Source organism: Pelodiscus sinensis, chromosome 2 (genome assembly GCF_052426305.1).
Source record: "Pelodiscus sinensis isolate ZL-2025 chromosome 2, ASM5242630v1, whole genome shotgun sequence".
NCBI lineage: Eukaryota > Metazoa > Chordata > Testudines > Trionychidae > Pelodiscus > Pelodiscus sinensis.
The window spans coordinates 133,113,799-133,127,260 of NC_143053.1; the positions used below are offsets into that span (position 1 = coordinate 133,113,799).

Consider the following 13,462-nt stretch of genomic DNA (forward strand, 5'->3'; position numbering starts at 1 on the left):
ACTGAATCAGAGTCACTGAATCAGAATCGCCTGCTCGCTCTGTGAGTCACCGAATCAGAATTCGCCTGCTTGCTCTGCGAGTCACCGAATTAAGAAGAATTCGCCTGCTCGCTCTGATCCCTCCCCTTTTTTTGTTGTGAGACGCTGGACCAAAATCCACCCACTCACAGGGGTTTCCGGCACCCACCCCAGCCCGACAGAACACCACGTCCTGGTGCCTGGAGACAGCCTGGCAGAATGGGGAAATACTATGGCCTTGGGTTAGCCTCAGAGGTCAGTACTACGTCCACAAATAACAGAGAGACAACAAAGCTTTCCCACAGTTCCATGTGCCGAGAGAGTGTAATGGCACCACACCAGCTTTTAGCGTCCGAACACAGAGGGTCCAGTGCATGGCTGCCTCACTAGAGACACCAGTGTGCCCTTTTGGAACTGTGATACATAAGACAGGCCTAATAGACAAAGACAGACACAGACAGACAAAGTGTTAGCCGCTCCACAAAATTGAATTCTGTAACTCCTCTTACCCCAATGGCCGGCCGTCACTCCAAATCCTAAGTCCTCGCCAGGAGATTTCATAACAAGTATCCCCTTACCTTCTATTGAGCGTTCTGAGAGGTTTGGGAGTGGAGTGCTGGTCCGTCCATACGGGCAAGTGGCACGTTAGGAATCTCGGTGGAACCTCCAAATTGTCAAAGCAAAAGCCTCATTCAGTTTACGCGGCTAAACAGACAGTTTTATTGGCCAATAAAAGCAAAGTGAGCCAGACATGGTCCAAGCAAAGCCAGGCTGAGTGAGGCTGGCTAATACAATCAATTCTAGTATTTTATACCCTTAACCAAACAAGTCTGACATCAGGGCAAGAAATCAAAGCGAACTTCAAAGAGGAATTATTATCAGAGAAAAACAGGTTTAGAGGGAGTTCGAGCTTCAGCTCAAAATAGTTCAACAACACATTCCAACAGCGCATCCTTCTGGCCTCTCCCCACCTCGGTGAAGGCCATTTCACTCCCTCTAGTATACGTGCAGACACAGAGAAACTGAAATGGCTTTTGTTATACAGAATGGCTTCTAGCTAAATATGAAATGGTTTCTACAGGTGTTTTCCCATTCTTGCTTAACATAGTCTGATTTCAAGTGGTGGGGAACGAGGCTGAAGTACCAAGGAGTGATAAAATCAGAGGCCTCAAAATGCGTTATAAAATTGCATAACTTCAAACATATCACACCCCTAGATATATCTACAAGGGAGCTTCCTAACTCAGGTAGACAAATATACTAGCTCTGCAGAAGCTAGTCTCTAAAATATAGAAGTGTAACCAGGCAATATCTTGGGCTAGTAAGCCTGAGTACAAACTTGCCCAGCCCCCTTCTGTACCTATTTAGGTAGGTAGCCTAAAATGCCATCAGTGTTACCCCCAGCTATTTATTTGAGTACATTAGCAGTGAATCTACACAACAGGGTTTAACTCAAAATAAGATATGCAAATTGAGTTATGTCAATTGTGTAGCTTACTTCGAAATAGCTTACCATATTTTCCGGCGTATAAGGCGACTGGGCGTATAAGACGACCCCCTAATTTTTTAGTTAAAAGATAGGTTTTCGTCTTATACCCCAGCGCCCCTCCACCTCCCCGGCTTTGCTCCCGGTGTCCCTGGTCTGCTGGAGACGGTCCCCAGCAGACCAGAGGCACTGGGAGCAAAGCCGCAGCAGCTGTGGGGTCCCGCACCTCTGAGGCTTTGCCAGGGGACCGTCTCCAGCAGACCAGGAACACCGGGAGCAAAGCCTCTGAGGACGCCCCGGCAGCGGGACAGCCCCGGCGCACCTGGGCTGCCCCGCCGCCGGAGCCCCTCCGCGGCTTTGCAAAGCCTCGGGGGAAGCCGGTGTCGGGGCATCCCTGGCGTGCCCGGGCTGCCCCGCCGCCGGAGCCCCTCCGCAGCTTCCCCCGAGGCTTTGCAAAGCCACGGAGGGGCTCCAGCGGCGGGGCAGCCGGCTTCCCCCGAGGCTTTGCAAAGCCGCAAAGCTGTATACCCGGCGTATAAGACAACCCCCGATTTTTGGGGGATGTTTTTTAACATCAAAAGTCGTCTTATACGCCGGAAAATACAGTATTTCAAAATTGGGAGCATCTACACAGCACTTATTTTGAAATAGAGCACTCTTATTCTGACTTCCCTTACTCCTCATTCAATGAGGGTTACTGGAGTCAGAGAGAGAAGTCCTCCAGCTTGACAGTATTTCAACTTTTTTTTTAAATAACTGCCTGGTGTGTAGGCATGAACTAAGTTATTTCAAAATAACGTTGCTGTGTAGACGTAGTTGGCTGTTGTCAAGCTAGGCATGTGTTTGTCTACCTAGGCTGGGAAGCCTGCTCCCAGCAGCAGCATATATATGTTATCTACGTGTTTCTACGTTTAGGGTTGGGAGGGCATGTGACATCACATACAAGATGTATTACACTGTTTCCTTTTTAGTGTCCAGGCATTAACTATAAAATGAATTCTCTGAATGTCAAAATGTCACATTTCATGTTTTTTTAATATAGATTAGTCCTACGGTTGTTGCCAAAGAGCTATCGGTATCTGATACGGATGTATCAGAAGTATCTTGGACTGATAATGGGACCTTTAATTTATCTGAGGGATACACTCCACAGACAGACACATCTGATGGTATGTCATGGTTTCATTATCTCTGCATTTATTATAGCACTGAAAATTATCTAAAATGTGTGGGGTACGTCAGGACGTGACAAATTCCTTGTAAAAGCTAGCATTTTTTATTCAGCTATATTGCAATGCAATACATTTAACTTACTGTGCTTTGGGGACATATGCTGGACAAGGATCATCTATGTCTTGTGCAGCATGGTAATGCATAACTTAAATAGTAGCAGCAAAGACTAAACAAAATGCACACAGAGAGAGCAAGACCCAGCTATCTCCAGTAGAGTTCTCGGACTGGATGGAAAAATAGGATTTATCCTCGTGCTCTCTCTGCATGTGCCATGTTGATGCAAAGGGAAGCAGAGGAAGAGTTACCTTGACTTGTTCAGTAACCATTCCAGCACCAATTAAAAAAAAACAGCATGAATGGGCTCCAAATAATAGAATCTTGGGAGAGATGGGCAGCATTCCAAATCACAGGCCCTGGTTCTCATGGGGGACTTCAATCACCCTGACATCTCTTGGAAGACCAATACAGCAGTACACAGGCAATCCAGGAAGTTTTTGGAGAATGTTGGGGATAACTTCTTGGTACAATTGCTTAAGGAGCTGACCAGGGGCCATGTGCAGCTTGACCTGCTGCTCACAAACAGGGAGGAACTAGTAGGGGAAGCAGATGTGGTGCAACCTGGGAAGCTGTGATCATGAGATGGTAGATTTCAGGAACCTGACCAAAGGAAGAAAGGAGAGTACCAAAATACACACCCTGGATTTCAGAAAAGCAAACTTTGACTCCCTCAGAGAACGATGGGCAGGATCCCCTGGGATACTAACATGAAGGGGAAAGGAGTCCAGGAGAGCTGGCAGTATTTTAAAGAAACCTTATTGAAGGCACAGGAACAAACCATCCCAATGCGCAGTAAGAAAAGCAAATATGGTAGGCGACCAGATTGGCTTACCAGGAAAATCCTTGCTGAGCTTAAACACAAAAAGGAAGCTTACAAGAAGTGGAAACTTTTACAGATTACTTTAAATATATTTATTGAGAATGCAGGGGAGTTATCAGGAAGGCGAAAGCACAATTGGAATTGCAGCTAGCAAGGGACGTGAAGGGTAACAAGAAAGGTTTCAATAGGCATGTTAGCAATAAGAGGGTGATCAGAGAGGGTGTGGGGCCCTTACTGGATGAGGGAGGTAACCTAGTGACTGATGTGGGAAAAGCTGAAGTACTCAATGCTTCCTTTGAGTCTGTCTTCACAGAAAAGGTCAGCTCCCAGACTATTGCACTAGGCAACACAGTATGGGAAGGAGGTGGGCAGTGCTCGGTGGAGAAAGAACAGGTTAAGAACTATTTAGAAAAGCTAGACATACACAAATCCATGGGTCCAGATTTAATGCATCCAAGGGTACTGAGGGAGTTGGAAAATGTAATTGCAGAGCCTTTAGCCATTATCTTTGAAAATTCATGGAGATCGGGAGAGATCCCAAATAATTGGAAAAAAGTAAATGTAATCCCCATTTTTAAAAAAGGGAAGAAGGACAATCTAGGGAACTACAGACCAGTCAGCCTTACCTCAGGCCCCTGAACAGCTGAGCACACACATCATGAAGGGGATCCTCAAGGCATCCATTTTGAACCACTTGGAAGTGGGGAAAGTGATCAGGAATAGTCAACATGGATTCACGAAGGGCAAGTTGTACCTGACCAATCTCATTAGCTTCTGTGATTAGGTAACTATCTCTGTGGATATGGGAAAGTCAGTGGATGAAATATACCTTGACTTTAGCAAAGCTTTTGATATGGTCTCCCACAATATTCTTGCCAGCAAGTTAAGGGAATGTGGATTGGATAAATGGACTAAGATGGATAGAAAGCTGGCTAGATTGTCGGTTTCTAGCGGAGTGCCCCAAGGATCGGTTCTAGGACCTGTTTTGTTCAGCATCTTTATTAATGACCTAGAAGAGGGGGTAGATTGCACCCGCAGCAAGTTTGCAGATGACACTAAGCTAGGGGGAGAGGTTAATACATTGGAGCGTAGTGATAGGTTCCAGTGTGACCTAGACAGATTAGAGGATAGGGCCAAAAGAAATCTGATGAGGTTCAACAAGGACAAGTTTAGAGTCCTTCATTTGGGACAGAAGAATCCCAAGCATTGTTATGGGCTGAGGACCAAATGGCTAAATAACAGTTTGGCAGAAAAGGACCTAGGGATTACAGTGGATGAGAAGCCAGATATGAGTCATCAGTGTGCCCTTTAAGGTGAATGGAATATTAGGTTGCATTAGGAGGAGCACTGCCAGCAGGTCTAGAGAAGTGATTATTCCCCTTTATTCAGCACTGGTGAGTCCACATCTGGAGTATTGCATCCAGTTCTGGGCCCCTCTCTATAGAAAGGATGAGAATGCATCAGACAGCATCCTGTGGAGGGTGACCAAAATGATTAGGGGGCTGGAGCACATGACCTGTGAGGAGATGCCAAGGGATTTGGGCTTATTTAGACTGCAGAAAAAAAGAGTGAAGGGGGATTTGATAGCAGCCTTCGACTTCTTGAAGGGAGGTTTTAAAGAAGATGGAGAGAGGTTGTTCACAGTAGTGATGGATGGCAGAACAAGGAGCAATGGTCTCAGGTTACAGTGGGAGAGGTCTAGGTTGGATATTAGGAAAAACTATTTGACCAGGAGGGTGGTGAAGTACTGGAAAGGGTTACCTAGGGAGATGATGGAATCTCCATTCCTGAAGGTTTAAGTCTCTGCTTGACAAAGTCCTGGCTAGGTTGGTTTAATTGGGATTGGTCCTGCTTTGGTCAGGGGCTGGACTCGACGACCTCCTGAGGTGTCTTCCAGCCCTAGGATTCCATGATTAAGCCAGGATTCATTGGGGGAGTTTAATAGGCTACATGGAGATACTCAAAGACACCTCCTTTCAAGGCCAAATCATGAGATTCTTACCCTCTTTTTACTCAACCAAGCTCGCACTGGAAATTTGTCTGTGTGAGAACTGAGTAAAAGCAAGGTAAGGAGTTCAGGATCTGACCCTCTAGATTAGTTATGGAGAACTGCCGCCTAGCCAGATTGAGAGAACACATAGTATTGTAAATGTCATTGATATTACATATGCTGTATCTGGTGTCATTACAGTAATCTTTATGTAATTTAGTCAGGCAGTGATTCACTCTGTTTTCCGGCCTTTTCTTCTAAGCCGGTGATTACTTAACATTACCGGTGGGATAGTATTGCCGGCCAGTAATAAATGCCAAATCAGCATCATTTCATTTTTTCTTTTTTAAATAAAGAAGTTGTAATCAAACAGAACTATTTGGTAGAAAAATTAAAAGTTAATGATAGATATGCATGATGCATTTTAATATTTGAAACTTCAGGACCTTATCAGAATGCATCATCACTTGTTCCTATGAAGCAAAATAAATTCAGACTCATTTTTTAAATTATCAGTGCACATTCAAACAAAGTCTTGTCACATACATTCTCCTTAGTTCACTTCCTTAACACCTGTCAGTTGGATTTTTTTTAAGACTATGGATAGCATCCATTCCTAAGGCACACTGTGAAGTTTTAATTTAAAAAAAAAAAACTCATTACTAATAACACTGAGTTTATTAAAACTAAAATATTAGAAATCAAATATACTTTAAGAGAAACTACACTGGTCAGTTTTGTGAAGGTTTTCTGTTTAAAATATGTGGGGGATATTTTATGTACAACTTGAATATTAACAAAATGTTTTCATATTTTTCATACTTTAATGAAAAGAGATTTGATAATGGGTGCAGACATTCACAATCAGATTTTACAACTGACACCCATAGTGTGGTTCTTGTTCATGAAATAAAACATGTTTCATCAGGCAGTTTCATTCTGTAGCCACAGTGAAATGTAAAAAGTAAACAATGTAAATAGTAAAAAGATTTGTTTACATTTTTATAATATAAGGAAGCTTTTAATTTACTTTTAACCATACTTTCTCCCATTGTTGTCTCACTGAAGCAGTATCATCAGATTTGGTGCACAATGTTCACATCTTTGAAATACTGAGAGTATAAATTGAGAAACATCTAATTTGAATGGTGCCAGAAATCTCTCTCTCTTAAATCACAAAGTTGTGATAGAGAATAAACTTCACTAATAATAGTTTATGTTCTTTCATTCACCCATGTTTGCTAACATTATTTTCTGCTGTTGATCACTTAATAGATTTTGACCGACCTAGTGATCATGAAGAAGCTTTTGCCAGAGATCTTGCAGAATTTCCTTCTTTAGAAAATGGAGTAGGAACAAACGATGATGATGACTCAAGCATTGGCATGCCTATCCAACAGAAGAGAAAAAGGGAACAGATGCCTTCCAAGGTGGCTCATTCTCCTAGACAGAGGAAAGAGAGGCAATCTGCCACAGGCCTTTCTCTGCCTTTGACCAGTGACCAAACCTTTAACTTAGTGAGTGGTATTGCTGGTGATGTTATAGCAGCTGCAGTGTCTGCTGCCATCAAAGACCAGTTGCAGTCCACACAGCGAGCAGCACCCTCACAGGTTCCCAGTTTGAGTGAAGAGACAGACACAGAAGAAGCTGATGATTTTGAACTGCTTGACCAATCAGAGCTTGAGCAGATTGAGAGTGAACTGGGGCTTACACAAGGCCAAGAAGAAAAGACACAGGAAAAAAAGAAATCTTCAGGCTTCCTTTCAAATCTGCTTGGAGGTCATTAACCTGGAAATTGGAGCTAGTATCATAGCAGAAGTGAAACTAAAAAATGCAAAAATAAAAAAATAAAAAGGAAAATGCTGAGCTGTAAGCTTTTATCTATTACTTCAGATGTGTGTAATCATTTCCCTTATGCAGAATGAATTAATTGCACATGTATCAGCTGACTCTGTAGGTTAATGTTTTTGATAGTTATGCCTCAATGTAGTAGCATGATAAGGAAGCATATAGACATTCTTTGGTCACTGATGTGTTAGAGGTTAGTTATTTAAGAAAAAAATTGAATTGCCAAATCTTGATTTTGGGGTCCTCAGCCAAATTTGCTCCATCTTCATTTTGTTTACACTTAATTTTCAACTATCCATAGTAGTTAACTATATGTACAGTGAAAAGAAATAATTAATAGGATGCAGTGAGATTAGCAAAATCTTCTTATCTGTCCTGATTATAATGAATCACCTAGATCATTATGGTTTGTGTGTGACATTTGGTGTCAATGAACACTTAATTCAATATAAACTCCTAGCTTAAGGATGTGTAGAACACCATCAAAATTAACAAAAATTGTATTGAGTTTGTAAACTTTCAAATACCTTTTTGGTAGGCTGATACATTTCCATGTTATCTTTGATATTTTAGGCTTCTAGAGTTATGAAATGGCATGCTACTAAATTGACTGCTTGATGTATCCTCTGCTAGAGTCTGGTACTGGTTAGTACTATCCATAAAAGTAAGACAAAAACAATGTTATACTTGAGATTATGAATATCATGTAAACTAAAGGGTTTTTTTTTTATTTTTGGGGGGCTAGGTAAACCAAAAATATTCAAGGTGAACAGAGAGGCTTTTTATATGCCAATTCCTATTGTAAAGGTTCTGTTTTTCTTGTGAGATAGCTGCCATCACTGATAATTAGTCATTAGAGAGCTATTCTTTAGTCTATATCTGGAGTTCATTGAGGCCAGATGTTTCTGTTTCTTTTATAACTTCTTGGCATACAATTAAAGGAGGAAATTGTTTAAAAATATTTGTAATTTTTAACTCCATATATACTGAAACTGGATTGGGTAACTTACTCAGTTTTTTCAAGATTTTTGGCTCACCTTTAAACAAAGGTAAAAGGTAAACAAAGATAAATAGGAAGAAGTAAAGCTAGTTTTATTAATGTGCTGTAAATTGTTAACAGGGTTGAGGGACCATGTCAGCTGTTTTCACTGGTCTTTACGTGATCTCCTATTTGCTGGCATTTTAACAGGTGAATGTTGTTATCTAGGACCGTTGGAAAGAACAGACCAAGCTTATCAAGGTCAGCTTTTCTTCCATAATAAAATATTTTTAGGAAAAAAACTTGTTTCAAAGTAGCACAATTTTACATTTGATTTTCTTTCTAAGGCATTTAAAAGCTAGACAGATTGCCAAAAAGTTTTAGGTAAAGGAAAGCTGTTCAAGACTGTTGACACTAGCTTTATTGTTGCTTGTGCTTGTGTGTCAGTAATGCATATTTAACTGTGTTTGCTGTCCTTTATCAGTACAAAAGTGAGCCTGTGCCTTCATTATCTAAACCATCCTGAAACAAGTGAAAACTGGATACAGAGCCCACAAAATGTAGTTTAAATTACAGCATCCTGACATTTAATGCAAGTTTCTGAAAAATACATACAACAGAGCCACATATTTTATACAGTGTTAGCTGTTAAATGTTGTGTATGACTTTCCCCACCCTGTTCATCTCCATTTAATAACCAAATAAAAACAAAGGCAGTGGCCACGAAATTAGTGAGTATAAAAGCCATTTCAATTTCTCAGATGAATGAAGAACACTGTTTCCTTAATGCGTATTTAAGACAATCTGCATAGTCAGAAGTTGCAAGTCACCGCTGAAGCTTTACAGAACATCTTGACAATAGTATGCTTCCCTTGGGTGATGATACAAGTATCAAGAAGCTTAATAAGTTTCAACCCAGAAACTGGATGGGCATTGGCTGGCGGGGGAGGTTTAAACAAGACTGATAAGGCATGCTAGCTTGGTGTTGATGGTGTCATTGTAACAGTGTGCACTTTATTGTTTTCTGAAGAATATTTGTGGTTACAAAAACTATATAAAACAGGGGCACTCGTATATAAATGCAAATTACATCAAGGATGAAAAGTAGTTGCATGAGGAGCTGCTCAGACTTTTTGTAAATGATTCATTTTCTGGTTTCAGGATAGAAAAGTAAATAAATTTGACTATGAGTTAGTGTAGAATAAGTTCTGCACTGTCTATAATGAAGCCAGTCAAACCAAAGCAGAATACGGAACATATTGAAATGTGGAAGCACAATTGATCATTAGCCTGTGTTTGGCTTTTTAAAATATTTTACGCTTTTGTTTTTACAGTGGTTAATTATACTTTAACTTTCTGTTCAAGACCCCAAATACTGCAGGATTAGAAGACTACTTTAAAAAATTAATAGTAGTTGGTATTACTCTTTAAATTACTGAGGGCTGCTCTTTATAGCATATCCTGTCATATTTATTAGTGTCGGATTGACCTATAAAATCATAGAATCATATATCACTAGAACTGGAAAGGACCTCATCATCAAGTCCAGTCCCCTGCCCTCACGGCAGGACCAAGCACCATTAGATCAGGGTGGGGAAAGGGCCTCCACGGGCCAGATCCGGCCCGCCATTTGGGTTGATCCAGCCCGCAGAGGCCCTGCCGCTCCCCTACTCCCAGGCCAATTAGGACCTGGAGTCGGGGAAAGCGCACAAAGTTTCATCTGTCCTGCCAGGAGCACGTAGCAATTTGAAGTGCCACAAGCTCCTGGCAGGGCGGGAGGAGACTTCACATGCTCCCCTGCCCTAAAGCCCTGATTAGCCCGGGGGCAGGAGGAGTGTGCAGTTTTCTCCGCCCTACCCCCACCCTGTGAGGAGCGTGTGGCACTTCAAAGTGCCGCATGCTCCTTACAGGGCAGGAAGAGGCTTTGCATGCTCTCCCACGCCTAAGCAATCAGAGCTTGGGGGTGGGGGAGTGCACGAAGTTTCCTCTGCCCTACTAGGAGCAAACGGCACTTTTCTAAGTACCGCATGCTCCTTTCAGGGCGAGGGCAGGGCTGAGGAAGCTTTGCATGTTCTCCTGCCTCCAAGCCAATCAGGGTTTGTGGGTGGGAGAGTGCTGTGAAGTCTCCTCCTGTCCTACCACAAGCACGCAGCACTTCAAAGTGCTACATGCTCCTGGCAGGGCGGAGGAAACCTTGTGTGCTTCCCCTGCTCCTAGTCCCTAATTGGCCTGGGGGTGGGGGGAGTGTGTGAAGCCTCTTCCCACCCTTCCAGGGGCATGGGTGCTTAGTGGGAAGGGTGGGGAAAAGATGCTCCCCCACCTCCAGGTCAATCATGGTCTATGGGTGGGGAAACCTGGAAGCATCCTGGCCCCGCCCCTTCCAGGGCAGCCCAGGACCACTTCAAAAAATTTTGAAGTGGCCCCCTGGCCAAAAATGATTACCCACCCCTGCTGTAGGCCATCCCTGATAAATGTCTGTCTAACCTGCTCTTAAATATCTCCAGAGATGGAGATTCCACAACCTCCCTAGGCAACCTATTCCAGTGCCTAATCACCCTGACAGGAACTTTTTCCTAATGTCCAACATAAACCTTCCTTGCTGCAGTTTCAGCCCATTGCTTCTTGTCCTATGAACATCTGTGGGAACTGCAAAAGAAGGCTTTGGATTCTGAACAATAATTAATTGAGTATGCCACACAAAAAAATAGCACAAGTCAGATGTGCTTGGTTCAGAAATAAGAAATATTGGTTATACATTCCCTTTGCATTAACTGAACAGCTGAGCACACACACAAAAATGTCTGTACTTCTCAAAGATCTGTCTAGAGGAGGATGTAATAGAATAACTGATTACCAGTAACTGTTACATACAGGCTCTTGCCCCTACTCCAGGAAAGCTAGCTGCCGGCCCATGCTGCTGCCTCTATCACAGGCAGCAGCACAGGGCAACAGATGGGAGCCAGATACACAGTTATCTAAATAACCACTTTAACATCCCTAGTCTAGAGTGCATTCAGTTGGAATTTGTATTAGGGATTGTAATTTTGCTGCACTCAGTAGCAGCAACAAAACAAGTTACTTAAGAATTACAATATTTTACAGTCTTGCAATAATTCGCACAGCTTCATTCATACCAAGAGTTACTCCCACCTTCCAAAAATGAATGCAATTACAGAAATAATGCCATGAGAATAAATTAAACATTGTAAAAGTGTATATTAGCTTAATAGAAAATTTGTTTTGACATGATATATTGTTAAAAAAAGATACTCACATTGAGCTAGATGGTGATTTTATCATTAAGGTATCTCTCCATTTGTTAGAAGAATATATATGGACCCTAGTTCAGTTCTCCTTACTCAATAAAATTCCTATTGACTTCATTGGCCCTGTTGCCCTTGTAAGGATGACTGAATTGGGAGCTTAAATTATGTTACTCCTGTTTCTTGAACAATATGTTAAATCCAAAATAAAAGAAACTTTTGAAAACTTAAACGTAGATATAGAAGACTTTTTGGCACACACAAACATAAATGTATACCTTTAATCGTTTAGTGAGCTTCATTCTGTTTTAAACTGAGTCTACAATGAAGAGAGATATCTAAGGCTATGTCTACACTGCGGGGGTTTTCCAGGATACTGGATGTATCCCAGAAAAATTCCGCTGCGTCCAAGGAACATGCTTGTTCTTCCGCTTTTTTTGCGGAAGAGCAAATGCACTTTCAGGGAGCCCTGTATTCCTTGTTCTTCGAGGGATAAGGGCTCTGCCGAAAGAGGAGGCTTTTCCACCATTTGGCCCCATATAGGCTACGACTAAACTACACCCCTCTGTCAGCAGAGGGATGTAAATGAGATGTTTCGAAAGTGCAAATGAAGCAGGGATTTAAATATCCCATGCTTCATTTGCATAATTGCGTAATGCGCTCTTTTGAAAAAGCACCATTCTGAAAGTAAAACTGCAGTCTAGACAGTTTAAAGGTTTAGAGGATCTTTTGAAAAAGCTCCCCGTTTTCGAAAAAACACATCTAGACTGTGGTTTCATTTTCAAAATGGTGCTTTTTCAAAAGAGTGCCATTACGCGATTATGCAAATGAAGCACGGTATATTTAAATTCCTGCTTCATTTGCACATTCGAAATGTCTAATTTACATCCCTCTGCTGACATTTACATGCCGACAGAGGGGTGTAGTCTAGACGTAGCCCTAGACTGTGCCAAATGGCAGAAAAGCCTCTTCTGGAAAAGTGATTGGAAAGGACTGTGGTCTAGACCTAAGTTTTTTTTGAACACAGATAATAGGCCATTACTAAATATGAATACAGATTTTACTTGCTTTTTGTTCATTTTGGACGTATTCCAGACTAATGCGCATTTAACTAAGCCCTCCGTTGAACAGACGTAGCTTGGTCTCCATTTATTTAATATTAAAGCAGTTAATTTCCTATAGATACAATCTATCCAGGTAACCAGAAACTGGAAAATTACAAAATGTCTTAAATTTATTTATCTAAAATATTTTGCAGCACTTTACTTAATATGATTACTATTTTAAAAACATGGAATAAGAATTACGATAGAAACTGTTTGTAAATCCATTTAATAAATATGGTAGTTTTATCTTTCATTGTATAAAATTGTATGTTTGTTATTCAAAAAAAAAAAAAAACCCCAACCCAAACTCTTCTCAAGTTAATACCACTTTTTCCCTAATCTGATGTGAGCTACTGTTTAATAGTGTGGAGGGTTATACTAAATAAATAATTTTAGTTCTTAGTTACAGCCTGATAATTTTAGAATTTTATCTATGTAAGCAGGATCTGAGTGAGCTCTCCCCTGATATATTGTGATGACCTGGGGAGAAGGACTTCAGAAACAGACTGTATTTGGATAGACAAACCTGCAACAGAGTAACTCGGCTCTTCCTGAAGCTCCTATTCTGCCTTGTTACCCAGCAGAAGGAATTGCTCTGCCAAAATGATTAAGTGGGGCTGGTGTTGGGTTACAAATCACTCTAGTATGTGAAACCCTGACCG

At 41.5% G+C, this 13,462-nt stretch overlaps 1 protein-coding gene across 3 annotated transcripts in view; it reads left to right on the forward strand.

Annotated features, from left to right (window-relative positions):
* RETREG1 (reticulophagy regulator 1) overlaps positions 1 to 13,202 on the forward strand; it is a 138,697-nt gene extending 125,495 nt beyond the window's left edge. For all 3 annotated transcript variants that reach the window (XM_075921450.2, XM_014579878.4, XM_006135807.5), the window contains 2 exons: positions 2,547 to 2,673; positions 6,880 to 13,202. In XM_075921450.2, coding sequence (XP_075777565.2) covers positions 2,547 to 2,673; positions 6,880 to 7,391 — 639 coding nt within the window. In that variant the 3' untranslated portion in view covers positions 7,392 to 13,202. The remainder of the gene's footprint in view (positions 1 to 2,546; positions 2,674 to 6,879) is intronic.
* The last annotated feature ends 260 nt before the right edge of the window (positions 13,203 to 13,462 follow it).